General features: G+C 44.8%; 1 protein-coding gene across 2 annotated transcripts in view; it reads left to right on the forward strand.

The window, feature by feature from the left end:
- CDK18 (cyclin dependent kinase 18) overlaps positions 1 to 14,748 on the forward strand; it is a 108,536-nt gene extending 93,788 nt beyond the window's left edge. For both annotated transcript variants that reach the window (XM_054979971.1, XM_054979972.1), the window contains 3 exons: positions 1,461 to 1,551; positions 4,702 to 4,779; positions 11,048 to 14,748. In XM_054979971.1, coding sequence (XP_054835946.1) covers positions 1,461 to 1,551; positions 4,702 to 4,779; positions 11,048 to 11,082 — 204 coding nt within the window. In that variant the 3' untranslated portion in view covers positions 11,083 to 14,748. The remainder of the gene's footprint in view (positions 1 to 1,460; positions 1,552 to 4,701; positions 4,780 to 11,047) is intronic.
- Positions 14,749 to 14,941: the final 193 nt, after the last annotated feature.

The raw sequence follows: 14,941 nt of genomic DNA on the forward strand, positions 1-14,941 counted from the left end.
GCTATTTCACCTTAATCAAGGGCCATAAAGGCCCTGCAGGGCACAGCTATTAAATTGCTCGTAGCAGCAGCTACAGTTGTGTCTCACAATAATGTGTAACTTAAGGTTTTTATTGGCTGATGTATTGACCTTGCATCTGAGAACCTAGAGTATGGAAAGCAGAATGAACCATGCAGAATTAAAGGTGGGGGTGGGAGCGTAACAAAAAATCTTTAGTATCAAAAGTATGGGATATGAATATCTTTAAAATCTTGGAGTGAGAACAAGGTGTTGGTGTTTGTGCTGTGAGTTTTGAAGAGAGAGAATTATCACAAGGTTAAATCCCTTCATGAAAAAGCAGTGATTCAAAATGCTTCCATGAAGATAATTTCAGGTGGGTAGCCATGTTGATCTGCAGTAGAAGAACAAGATTTAAGTCCAGTTGCATCTTGAAGACCCAACTAGAGTTCCAGGGTATGAACTTGTGAATGTCAAAGCTCTCTTAGTCAGATAAGGAAAGATAGGAGGGGTGGGACTTTTCTGTACTTTGCACCCATGCTCTAGCAAGCTAATTACAAATAGCTAGCTTCCTGATGCTCTGATTGGCAATACCCCTCCAACCCTTGGCCTAGATTATAAAGACTCCTTTTCCCACTCCTTGTATCTGATGAAGCTCATACCCTTTAGAGACCAATCCAGTTGGTCTCTAAAGTGCAACTGGACTTGAATCTTACTCTTCAAAATGTTTCCAGTTTGTAAGGATTTCCACATAGTGGGCATCTTGACATTAAAGGACTGTTGCAATAACTCCAGTTGTTTTCAGCTACTGTTCTGTAGTTTCAGAGAGTGTAGAAATTGTTGAAGTGGAAAGTAATATGTGAACCAACTCTCAGAAGAAGATTTACCCAGGGAAACATAGAATGGCTGATGATAACAAGAGAATTCATCTCCTCACATTCATGCATGGATATTTGATCATATCAAGTCTTAAAAATCATGATCAGTTGAACTCAAGAGAATGGTTAAATGCTTGGGGTGGGGTAGAGCTTCATAGATCTTTGATGTCCAGATTCTTTTGTTTCTGTTCTGGTTTTCCCAGGAGACATTGTTTTGTCCTGTAGTCACTGCTTTTCCTATCCCAGCTCAGCTAAAACCGAAGTATAGCTTGTATATTTTCTCAGGTGCAATTTGACTTTCTCCTTAGTTAACTTGTCTGCCTCATTTTAAACAAGTTAGCCTCATGTAGAACATATTACAGTAATTCAGTAACTGCCACAATACTTTTTCTGATTCTGCTATTTTGACTTTCACATTACATACTAGGTTTAGTGTGTACTCCTGGTTCAGCAAACAGCTATGCAGATGTGCCAATGTATTCCAACCAGCATCTCAATGCAATATATATATATATATATGCACAGACACATAACAATGTGTGTAATCCATTCTTTTTTCTCCCTCCCCCTCTCCCCCATTGATAGTATGAAGCCAGAAGACGTATTTCTGCGGAATCAGCCCTGAGGCATCCCTACTTTATGACTTTGGGTGAACGAGTGCATCTCCTTCCTGAGAGTAAGTGCGTGTGACCTGTTGAAACATGACTAAATGGGGCAGCTTAATTCTTCTGCTCGGTCCTCACAATACTGCACAATACCTCACAATATTTATATCCTGCTTTTCTCCTGAGCTGGGAGCTCAGAGCAGCTTAGAACATCATTCTCCCCTCCTCCATTTTCTTACAATGATGACCCTGTGAGGTAGGCCAAGCTGAGAGTTTGTGATAGGCCCAAGGTCACCTAGCAACCTTCCATAGTAGAAGTGAGGATGCAAACCTGAGTCCCCCTGGTCCGACGTTCTGTCCACAGCACGACACCAGCTCCCAGCGGTGCTATAGTCCCAGGATTATATTGAAAGGGGCAGAAGAGCCAAACTAGATGTTCAAGTTTTTAACAAATTGGGTCTAGGTTCCCCCCAGCCTCACAACCAGCTGCCAGGAACCACTTTTAGAATCATAGGGTTAGAAGGGACCTCTATGGTCATCTAGTCCAATGCCCTGCACAATGCAGGAAATTCACAAATACACCCCCAGCTGCCCCAGTGACCCCCTGCTCCATGCCCAGAAGATGGCAAAACACCTCCAGGATCCCTAGCCAAACTGGCCTGTGGAAAATTGCTACCTGACCCTAAGGTGGCGATTGGCATTCCCCTGGGCATGTAAGAAAAGCCATGAGAACTAAGCACTGATGTAACCCATTCTGCCCCCCCCCATGATCTGCCCAGGTTCACAGAATCAGCATTGCTGTCAGGTGGCCATTTTAAAGATAAAGGGGAGACCAGATGCATTTGGAATGCCACAGGGGGTAGGGAAGGAAGAGCTCCTGCTTTCCACCAAGCCATTTTCCTGTATTGAAACAGAGCTGAGTGAGGGAGATGTTTCCCTTTGTTCGCTATTCCACATACCCAAAATATTCCACAAGGAGCAGCAAAAATAGGGAAATATGCCCCCTCCCAGCACACAAGAAAATGGCTTGGTGGCGGGCAGGAGCCTTTCTTCCCCCAGCGGTGGTGTTTGAGCCCACTTGGGCTTTCCTTTATTTTTAAAAAGACATTCCCTACAGCTGCTGTATGACTGCAGGGAACCCAGACCTAACTCTTTAAAACCTGAATGTTAGTTTGGACCTGTGTCACGTTGCTAGGTGGGGACAGTAGTGGGAGGTGTGTTCTTGGGCATTCTTATTTTATAGATGTATATTTTAGTGCTAGAGGATCAAAGCCTCAAAAGTGATGTGAAGGAAGGGTTAACTATATAGAAACTAGGTCATTGGGATGGCCGAACACAATTTCTAACATCATTACATGACTTAGGATGTGAGCAAGGGTGTGAGTTAAGAGTTTTATTGACAACAAAAGCATCCTATAGCATTAGCCTGTGATATTAGTGTTTCCAGTCATTGATAGTGCAATATTTGCAGTTTTGGGGGAGGAGGGGGCACATTGCAATAAAAAGGAGTGAATTGCACTGGTTTGAGTGCAAGGAGAGAGTTATTTCCCAGGAATGGAAGCATTCCGTAGGGGAACATCATCTAGATCCCTGGGTGTGTATGTAAAGTGCCATCTATTTTAGCCAATGGGGCTACCCCTTAGGCTTTTCAAGGCAAGAGGTGAATAGAGGGGGTTTGCCATTGCCTGCCTCTGTGTCGTGGCCCTGGGCATCCTTGGTTGGCTGCCATCCAAGTACTAACCAGACCCAGCTCTGCTTAGCTTCTGAGATTTGATTAGATCAATCAGGGTAGATCCTTTGGTAGCATTGGTTTAAAAACTACATGTTCGCTGTCACTCTTCTAGGCAGTCCCCCAATAGTTACAGGTATGTACAGCCCTATTTTCTCTTCATCTAGACCATACTGTGTCTCAGAAGGCTTTAAACCGTTCTGGGTATGGAGCATTATGGTCAAGGAGTTTATGGACATTCTAGAGCTCAAGCTCAAACCCTCTTCTCCGGTATACCTCTTGTGATCCCCAACACTACCACCCTTCACCACCCCTCTCAGATTCAGAGGCCATGATAGGTTAGACAGTCACAGGTTTGCCACCCATCTTGTGTCTATTAATTTTATCAAGAGTCCTCCTGAGCTTTCACATACCAGGTCCACACTCTCTTTCCCAGACTACCACCAGACAAGGTAGTCCAGATCCCTTATCAACCTCTCATAACCCAGATATTTTCCCAAGCTGTTGGAGTAGGGAACTAAACACTGCTTCCCTTTCATGCTGCTACCATTTGGAGATATATATTGTATAGACTGAGGACTGATTGGTTTGTGTGGGCGTGTAGGGTTTTCTCCCTGAGAAAATACACTCTCAGTCAGCAGGGGTGAACAAAAAGACGTTAACTGTTATTTAAAACTTTAAACAACATGGGAGTGATTCAGGTGCCTAGATGTGTTTCTCAACACTTGAATTTTTGATATTTAACTCCCTGCATTTCTTCAGTTCTGTCAGTTACAAACTCTTTCTAACAGCCAACTCCGGACTTAAAAGTTTTCACTCACTGCCTTAATCTCCCCCCCCCGCCCCGCCCCTCCTCTCATTCTGTCAAACACATCTTTTCTCCCAACATCGATCAGCCCTCATTTGCTGTCCTTTGAGAAAGGTGGAACTGGTCCTGTCCACCACACCTTCCTTGAACAGTTCATACCAATATTGCACTCTTTGCTATCTGAAATATAAACAATAGGCCTTGTGGTTACAGTACTGAAATTTAAGACTGCAATCCTATGTGTACTACTTGAGAGTAAATCTCATTAAACTCTATAGAATTTATTTCTCAGTAAATGGCAAGCCCGATTTCGTCAGATCTAGGAAATTAAACAGGGTCAGCTGTGCTTAATAATTGGATGGGAAACCTCCAACGAAGACCAGGGTTGCAGAGGCAGGCAATGACAAACCACCTCTGTTAGTCTCTTGCCATTAAAACCCCACTGTCAGCTCTGACTTGACAGCACTATCCCCTACCAAATATGCATAGGATCAGGATGGCAAGTAATCTGCAAAGATGCAGTGCATGTATTCTGCACTTCAGTGATGGCTACCCATTCATGCATTTACTAATCTGTCACACTCCCACACAGAAATTGTAAATAAAATTAAATGAAATAAATTTTGAGTTAACTTAATGAATTGAACTCCTGGCCCTTTCTCTGTGTCTCCTCTTTTTCTACAGCTGCCTCCATCTTTTCTCTGAAGGAAATACAGCTCCAAAAGGATCCTGGCTACCGAGGATCAGTTTTTCAGCACTCAGGTAGGTACCTGTTCAGGGACTGATGGGTTTGAAGCCTTTGTAGACATTTTTTTTCTGGGCTGTTAGATCATTAGGTTATAAGACTGTCCCAGTTGCTCAGTAACCATGGCAGGACTTGAAATTACAATACTTTTCTTCTTGGGGACACTGTCAGCACTTCTGATCATTAGGGGGAAATTAAGTTCTCCGGTGGTCCTAGGAGTGGGGCAGTCCTTACTTTTGAGATATAGCTCCTCTTCTCCAAAGGCAGGGTCAGTCAGCTGATTTTGTTCCTGGAGGGGAGGGGCTTGTCCCTGGAATCACCAGTCTTTCTGGCCCTGCCATCCGAGCAGGACGTCTTCAACAAACTCCGCAGAGCGCAGTGATCATGGTGAAGAAGAAACTGCCAGAGATGAGCTGGGCATGGCAGCACACACCTGTAATCCCAGTATTCAGGGAGGCCAAGGCCACAGGCAGTGTGGAGCTTGCAGGGGAAAGGAAAGGCCCTACCGCCTACCCCACCCCCATTTTGCTCGTTGCAACGACAAGCATTAGAGCCGACGGCCCTAGGTTGCTCCTAGGTTCCACGACCACAACTGCAAAACTCCACCGAGGTTCTCCATCTGCGGGTTGGAAGGAACCTCCCCCCTCAGACGGCCAGAGGGTGCAGTGTTTGAGACTGCAGTAGCCTGTTGTAGAGACCGATATTATCAGGAACTCCCTCAGGCTTGGAAGGAGCAGCCTCCAGCAGCAGCAGAGAACCTGCTCCAACCCCAGCAGCTCCGACTGAATTGCAGTAAGACTGATTCTGCGGGTAACGGGGACAGCGAAAGGAAGGAGGGAGGAAAAAAGAGTAGCAGAAGCCTCAAAGCCAGCTCACCCTAACTAAAAGGGAGCCCTCCTTTATTTCTCTTTCCTTTCAGCCAGGACTTGTGAGGTGCGCTTTCACTTTCATTTCTCCTTTTGGAGGAAAAATTTCTGTTGGCAGAATGTCAGCAAAGGCAGGCCTAGCCACCTCACAGTCCTCAAAGAGCGTAAGCCTGAGGCCTAGACTTTCCAAACTCCCAGGCCTCAGCCCCTTCTAGGTCTTTCAACAGGCCAGTGAAAGAGAAATGTCCAAGGGACTGGATGACAAAATTCAGCAAAGGCAGGCCTAGCTACCTCCCAGGCCTCAAAAAGCATATGCCTGCAGCCTAGATATTCCAAACTCCCAGGCCTTAGCCCCTCCTGGGCCTCTCAACAGGCCAGTGAAAAAGAAAGGCCTAGGGGACTGGATGACAGAATGTCAGGAAAGGCAGGCCTAGCCATCTCCCAGGCCTCTAAAACTGCAGGCCTGCAGCCTAGACTTTTCAAATTCCCAGGCCTCAGCCTCTTCTAGGCCTCTCAGTAGGCCAGTGAAAGAGAAAAAGCCCAAGGGCCTGGACCTGTCAGGCAACAATGCCTGGAAAATTTTCTACTAGTGGTAGGTCAGCAAAGGCAGGCCTAGCCTCCTTCCAGGCCTCAGAGAGTGCAAGCCTGCAGCCTCAACTTGCCCAATTCCCAGGTCTCAGCCTACTCCCGGGCGTCTCAAGAGACTAGTGAAAGGGAGAAGGTCTGGAGTTTGCATCCACCAGGCAAGGAAGCCTGAAATGAGTTGCTGTAATGTTGTGGTTAAGTGCTTGGCCATGAATCATTACCCTGCTGGTTCAAGTCCCAGAATTACTTGAACTCGGTGGCTGACCTTGGGTAAAAGTCTCAATTACCTAGTGGTTCTGGGGGAATAATGATGATTCTGACCTTATCACAGCCTCTGACTGTGATATCACAGTCCAGGCAAGCTAGATCTCATCAGATCTCAGTACTTCAGCAGGGGTGGCCTTGGTTAGCAATTGGATGGGAGACCTCCAAAAAAGACCAGTGTTGCAGAGGCAACTATGACTGGATGACATTTTCCACCACTAAGGGGAAAGAAATTACAGTCCCCCTATTTAGATAGTTGCAGCCATAGTTATTATTTAACAAATGAACTGGCATGGCCCAGGATGGAAATAAGGAATTCAAAGAGGTCCTGAAGGCACACCAATAAATAGTCTAGCGGCTAGACACTCAGATGGGCAAGAGAGGTATTCCAGTATGGGGGTCTGACTCCAGATAGGTAAAAGGGTGCCCCCTCCCCAGATTAAAGAGGAGGCAAGGGCCATTAAGAGCACAGACCTCGGTTAAGCCTTCAACCTGAGGACCTTGAGGTATCAGTTTTCTCCCTCAGCCAAGAAGAAAGGGGAGCTGTTAAAAGAAGGGGAAATTCCCTAGCAGGTCTTCCTCAGGAGCCGTATCCTAGAAATCTCCCTAAGATGATGTGGATCCTGGATCCTTCCTAGAATCAGGAATAATCCCATCAGGGATTCCCTTCCATTAGTCTCTCATACTTGTAGAAGTCTAAGAGGGAAACTTTGACAAGACTAACTACTCTTATTTCCTTTCCCTCCCAAGTCTTATACATTAGTTCCAGGGGTTACTGAGAGGATCAAGCTGCCATTGGTGGATGATCTGGTAACCAGCCTGCTGTCTAATCCTGTGCTGCCCATTGACAAGGACGGACTACCTAAGATTCCAGCATCAAGTGGTTTGAACTGGCTGTGCACAGAAAATTGGAAGTTTCCGCTACATCCTTCAAAGCATTGGTGACTGCTCCACTCCTTCCTAGAGTCACATTCTCTCGGATCTCAGACCTGGCTGCAGTAAGCAGTAATCTCCTGCCAAAGAGCAAAACTAAGAAAATAGCCCCGGCAATATGCTATGCTGTGGTCAACAAGGACCATGGTTTTCAGGCAACCAGGCACAACACTTAGCTTAGAAATTGGAACGTGGACCATTTGCCCCAAAGCCAAAGTAACCGTGTTTCCTTTCAAAGATATCAACCTGCCTGGAGAAACTCTAAATAAAGGAAAGCAGGCCAAACATCAAGAGGAGGGTAATACCTTCTCCCTCAACAAATCCGACCAATACTAAAGGGCCAAAGAAGGGAACTCAATGTGTGTGCACCAAGGCAGCAGGCGCGATGGTGTTTGGGGGATGCTTGCAATGTTTGACAAACCCTTGGCAGCTAATAATAAGAAACAGGCGAGTGTTGGATACTGTCATCAGTGGAATTCAATTCTGTGCCACCTGGTCCCTTTTCCCCTAGATCCAAAGGAATTTGGTCAAATAAAATAGATGCCTAGGAACAAGAAGGTCGGAATGGAAAGGCTAAAATTTGTCATGACTGCCATTCAGAAGGGAGATTGTCTGGCTTCCATCAATCTCTCAGCGGCACTTCCAACATTGGGGCCTTTCCTTTGAGCTGAAAACGCCACCTATGGTGTTCTTCAGAATCCTAGTATCACTGATAGCATGGCTAGGCCACGGAGATTGGCTCCTTTCCCATATCCAAATGACATCTTGATCTGTGCACTTCAGAAATGCCTGTTGCCATCCCATGGGGTGTTAGATCACAAGAGGTCCAAGATAGTTGAATTGCCAGAGCTCCTCAAACAGAAAAACAACCAGTGGCTGTACCTCATTCAGTCCCACGATGGTGTCCACTCAAGGAACCAGAGAGAACAGTGATGACCATGGACATGTCTTTGGGGGTGGGGATCCCACCCAAAGAAGAATGGCATAGGTCATCTGGCTGAAGGACAAATGATCCAACAGGGTAAACCTTTTGGAACTCGGAGCCATCAGACACGGTATGGTGGAATCTCAGAATCTTTCCACTATATACAGAGGACAACTCTGAGGCACACTGGCTAAGCCAGAGAGTGATGAACCAAGCAGAATGGATGCTATCCAGAGAGATTCGCGAACTGGTCTACCACAGTTTTCAACAAGGCACAAGGAGAAGAAACCCTTAAACTATAGGGACAGATGATGTGAGCAGCAAGCTGCCTTCACACATCCTGTATGTCTTCCACAGTACAGCTATTACACAGAGCTGTTCAGAAGATCACACAGTAAAGTGCAGAAGTGATGCTAATAGCAACCTTCAGGTCCAGAAAGACATGGTCTCAAAACCTGAAGAATCTTTCAAGCATGGATCCCTGGCACCTCCACTGCAGGAGGGCCCATTGGTGCAGGGATCAATACGACACCCCTGACCAGCTCTGACAAGCCTCACAGTGTGGAGGTCGAACATAAACAGCTAATAGGGTTGGACTAAACAGAAGGCATGATTGGTATTATGCTAGCCCCCAGGAAGAGTTCTACAGAGTCTATAAAAATTCCTGCCAAGTTCCCAGGAGAGTGCATGGATAGAGTCATGTAATCTTTTGGGGCTAATTAGGGAGTTACTATCCTTTCTTCAAGAGGGGTTGAAGAAAAGTCTTAATACCAACACCCTTAGACAACAGGTAGTGACCATCCCAACAATTAGAGGCTCTAGGAAGGTACGTTCCCTTATATATCACCTTCATGGCAATGGATTCTAAAAAGGGACCTTACTGTAGAATCTTCCAAGGATTCGCTGGTTTTTCCCCACACGAAATCTTAATCTGGTATTGAGAGCATTATACAAAAGATGCCTTGAGCCTATGACCTCATGTCCCCTAAAGAAACTGACCTTTAAAGCCATCTTTCAGATGGGAATAAAATCAGCTAGACAAGTGTCAGAATGGCAGGCACTAGCAGTAGATAGAGAGCCAGGCCCTTTCCTACGAGATGGTAGAGCAAGTTATGAACAAAAACAACTTTCTTCCAAAGGTGAACTTCATGTTTTCATAGGACAGGAGAGATAGTACTTCCCTCCTTCTAATCTAATCCAAAGCACGGGAAGAAAATAAATAAAAAAATCTCACTACCTTGATATATGTAGAGATGTGAGATTCCACTTGAGCAGGACTGAACAGTGTTTCAGAAGTCTGGGACGCTAGTTGTGTGTTTGCAGGAGGTCCTTGGGACCCAGAGTGTCCTTTTCTTGTCTACGTAGATAAAGCAGAGGGTACATAATTCTGACATGTCAAGCCAGAGGTCTGGAGATGCCCATAGATGTCAGGGTGCACTCACTAAGGGAAACAGCGACACAGGCAGCCTATAAATCCTTAGTCGTTAGAAACTATCGATAAGGTGGTCACATGGAAATCAGTATATTCTCTCATCAAGAAATACAGGATAGATAAATTGTCTTCCCCAGAGACAACCTTTAACAGGAGGGTACTAATACACACCGTCTAGGCCTGGAAGCCAAACTCTGCACCCTGGGGTACACTGCTCTTGTATGTCCCAAAAGTAAGGACTGCCCCACTCCTAGGTCCACCAGAGAATGGAAGATTTGTATTCACTTACCGTGAAACTTCCTTTCTCGGTGGTCCAGGAGTGGGGCAGTCCTGCCCACCCGAGTTTCTTGCGGGGTGGCTTCTAGGACTGGATGAAGAGTTAGGACAATAGTCTTCCTCCCAGTGGATTCAAGGGAGGGATCTTTCTATTAAAAAAAATTGAGGGGAGTTATTTTCCCTTCTGGTATCATGATGGGGAGTCAGGGCTTGGGAATAGACTGGTGATTCCAGGGACAAGCCCCTCCCCTCCAGGATCAAAATCAGCTGACTGACCCTACCTTCGGAGAGGAGGAGCTATATCCCAAAAGTAAGGACTATCCCACTTCTGGACCACCGAGAAAGGAAGTTTCACGGTAAGTGAATACAAATCTTCCATTCCAAAGAACAGGGGCAGTTGAGGAAATTCTCATGAGGGCTGTCACCAATCAGATTTCTCCAGCAAGAGGATTCTCACAATAAGGTTTCCTTGGCTGGTATGTACGGGTGGAGGAGTTCCACTGGATTCCTTGGACGCAAGCTAGTTAACACCAGGCACTTTGTATTGGGCTTGGAAGTTGGGACTCCTGCCTACCTCAGTCACCTGGGCATCCAGTGTCAATGGAGCATCCAGGAGGAGCATGCCCAAATTAACTTTCAAATTGACTTTGTCATGATTCTGGCTGCAGGTTCCAGTGGTTGCTCTAGGAGATGATTTGAAAACTGCATATTTTACCATTTGCACAACACAGAGCTTCAGTTGCACACTATATCTGCCCCCACTATAAATGAATGAATAGCCAGGAATAGAAACTTTTGATAATTCAGTGATTGATGCCTTAATACGGGTTTCAGAGATCCATAAGGAAAGGAGGCCTTAGTCAAATCATTTTGCCTTTCTCTGTATCCAGGTTCTATATTTGAAAGTGATTTCATTTTGACAATCTCTCTTTCCGTGTAATCAAGCAAGCAATAAAATGTGACTTTCTGAACATTCTTAATGTTTTTCTCTCTCTTTCTTCCAGCTCGAGGGAAGAACAGGAGGCAAAGCATATTTTAAATTTGGCTTATTTGTTCCAAGCACCACCAAGGAGTTCAAAGCACTGAGAGGGGAAAGGACCACGTAGATTCTATGGAGCCTGTTCCTGGAATGATGGCTGGTGTCCACAGCACAGGAGCTGTCCCTTGATCCCAGGCACTGCAGGGTTGCTTTCCAGAATTCCACAACTTTCATCAGATAAAGTCTTGGGCCTGGTCCAGCCCCTCATTCTTTGTGTAGCCATTGGTATGCTCCCCCTGGGCAAGGATCTTCATCAAGCTATTACTGCCCTAAGTGAGACCCTGAAGTGCCATGTGCTGGCCGTTGGTTTAGAGGGAGGCAAAATGGGGTCAGTAGGCAGGGACTAGGACCTCTCTGCACAATTGACCCCTGCTTTACTTCTGAAATTTGGATGTCCTGTCCTGACAAATGTACTGAATCCCTGCTTGTTTTTCTTCATCATGAGATGATGCCTTTGAGGATTGCCTAGGGTGACCTGCAGACATGATGAATACGATATTAACAGTGGGGAAGCCCTTTGATCCACTCTGTGCACAGAGTGGGTTTTGAACTGAAGAGGAGACCTTGGGAATTTAACTAGGGGGGAAATGCCAGTTTTCCTTTGAGTTTCTTCTGCTCTATTTATGAAGAATAAATATCATTTCTGAATGGTGCAAACATAGGGTAGGAGTAAGGAGGCCCCTTGCTGGATCTTCTTGGACCTCTCATTCCTTGCCTTGTTCTGTTCCCCAGGCTTTGTTGTTGTTTTTTGGTTGTTGTTGTTTTGTGTTTTTTGTTTTTTTAACTCAAGCTGCTCTACCAGAAACTCCAGAATTAGATTTTTCTCACAACAGGGTTTTCAGTTGCCAAGCATGATCTAAATTTTATTAGATTTATACCCATTGATTCTGAGAATTCCCTTTTAACATCCCAAGAAATCATTCATCTCCAGCCTCCCACTAAATAAACAGATGCACTTTGAGGGGAAATAAGATTCTTTCCCAACCAAGTAACTCAAAGCCTGTAAGAATGCTTGAGCCTCTATTAAAACTCACTGCAAAATGTGAAAGAATTCAGGTTGTTCTTCTACTTGGTATTCCATATTCTTGTAGTGAATTCTGCCTTCGTGGCAAGTACGCTCACTAACACCTGACCCAACATTTCTTGTCTGCATCACATAGGAAAGAAGCTGAACAGAAAACTTTCACCAAGATGCTGGATCTTTAATACGTACAGGGGAAACTCTCTAATAAGTTAAACACGCATTTGTGCACACAGAATATATATTTGAGCTTGTCCTGAAATGTAAAGAACATGCACAGGCACACTGTGTGTATATGTGTTTGTCTATAGATTATGTGTATGTTTTCAGGACAAGCAGTATTTTCAATGTTAAAAATAGCTTGTATATTTTACTTCCTTGTAAATTTAGTAACAGGTGGTATCTATTTGGAACATGTTCCCAGAAGCCAAGCCTGTTCTGAAACTGCCTTTCTTGTAAACTTAAAAAAGATATCAGAATTACCCCCCCCCACACACACACACACACTCTTTCACTGGTTTATTTGTATTTTAACGGTCAAGGAACCACAAAATGGGGATGGGGAAATCAGTCTGAAATCTTTTAAACCATAAGCAGCTGGTTCTAGTGATCAGATAATATTTCTGTTAGCTTGCTCTCTTATCTTGACTGAATTGTAGTCTTTACAGCCTCAGATAGAAATAGAAATATGACCTTTCAGGACCTCAGTTTTGATGGTTGATGAAGGAAGTGATTAAGTAGTTCATTATGAGAACTTTGTGTATCATGAAGCCATAATTTCAGGTAGCAGATTCCAAAAGGGGTGCCATGTTCCTTGTCTGCATTCCTGTGTCTAAGCTGAATACCAGGCCAGAGGATGGGATTTGAGGATAGGACTTTAGGTTCAAAAATCACAAAGGTCAGTACTGTCTAGACCAGTAGCACAGCAGTGTCCTCCTACAGATGGGGACTTCAGAAAGGTAACAGATTTAAATCCAACTATTGCATGGAGTTCTTGGCAAAGGCTCCAGCTCTAGTCAGCTGAACCATATTAGCCATGGACAGGCAGGCTACAAAATAAAAGAGGGGGCTACAAGCAAATAGTTAGCTTGTTAGTTTAAACCAATATATGATCAACACCATTTGTTTCTGGGCTCTTATTGCCTCCCCCGAAGTTACCAGGTCACAATGTTGCAGTGATAATAGACATCACAACTGGCAGAGCTCCCCTTATGTGCAGCTCTGAAAGATACAGCAATCCTCTCGAGGTCTAAACTTAGCAATCTCTTGCCCCCCTGGATCCTTGACCTTCAGTTTCAAGTTCCTTCAATTTTCTTTGTCAGTCCGCTTTTGCCTGCAGTAATGCACACCCCCTCCTGTCCTTAGTGTCTGCCTGAGGCTTTGCCCATCCTCTTCTCTTTGGTTCATCCTGTCTTCAGCTTCATAGGCTGGATCCAGACTACATTTTCCGGTGGCAGGATGAAACTTCCTTGCTTCTCCCCTCCCATTGCAGCCCACGTATGAAATGCTGATCCTGGAGAATAGACCCTGATGAGAGTAATCTGCTTCCTACTTTTTATTTATTTATTTTTTATTTACATCATTTATACCCAGCCTTTCTTCCCAATGGGGACCCAAAGCAGCGTACATCATTCTCCTCTCCATTTTATTTCCATAGCAACCAGGTGAGGAGAGTTAGGCTGAGAGAGAGTGACCAGCCCAGCGAGCTTCCATGGCAGACTAGGGATTTGAACCTGGGACTCCCAGATACCAGTCTTAACACTCTAACCATTACACCACACTAGCATTGTCTATCTTTTGCTAGCCAAAAGAGTTGTTCAGTTCTCTTGGGCAGCATGTAGCCCATCCTAATTGTGAGTTCTCTGAAGTTTCCTCAGAGCTGCTCGTGCTTGTGCCGCCTCGGCTCCCTGTCTCCTGGGCTCTTTTTCCTCACGCTTCCTTAACCTCTTTCCTCAGGTTTCTCTTTCTCAGTCCATTTATGACTTCACATCCTTCAGTCACCTTGTCTCTGAACCTGAACTTGCCTGCCTTCTAGGACTCCTCCTCCATCCTTGGTGTGCCGTAGAAAGCTTTTCCTATCTTTTAAACTGTCCAGTATTCTGTGTCATCAAACCAGCTCAGCCACTCTGTATCAGAAACTCCACTGGTACAAATTCATATGATACAAATGCCTCAAAAGCAAAGTGTGACTGTAAATGGGGAGGGTGCTTTCAGTAATGATCTATGGATTAAGTTTCAAATCAGATCTTACCATTGCTTCCATGCAACTGGTATCTTCCAGTGGAGGCAAAGCCCTGTAAGCTCCATACATTTTGATGGGATTTGTTTATTAGTACTTCAGAGAATATCTGTTAGAGCTCTAAATACACATCCTGATTTCTGACAACGCATGCAGTTTGTCATACTTTTCCTTCAAGGAGCTCAGTACAGCGCACAAGATTTTTCATTTCTCAGATTTATCCCCACATCACCTATGTGAGGTAGATTGGAATGGCAGACTGGCCCAACGTCATCCAGTGAGCCTTATGGCTGAGCAGGAATTAGAATTTGGGTGCCCCCCAGAACTTTTCCAGCATTCTCACTAATAAATCACACTGTTTTTTTTCCCTATTTGTGCAATGTAATTTTCTGAGTGGAAATAAATGAACAAGCATTGCACACCAGATTTTCTTGCCTCCTGACGTGAATGAAACGAAGTTAAATGTTTTGCTGACTCAGGCAACGCTTCACAGTAATAAATTCTTTTAGTCTTTAAAGTGCCATAACACACACTCTAGTTTTTCTGTAATAGACGAACATGGCTACCTCTTTGCAGCTTGCTGAGTCAGGCTCTATTAA

Source organism: Eublepharis macularius, chromosome 5 (assembly GCF_028583425.1).
Source record: "Eublepharis macularius isolate TG4126 chromosome 5, MPM_Emac_v1.0, whole genome shotgun sequence".
Taxonomy (NCBI): Eukaryota; Metazoa; Chordata; class Lepidosauria; order Squamata; family Eublepharidae; genus Eublepharis; species Eublepharis macularius.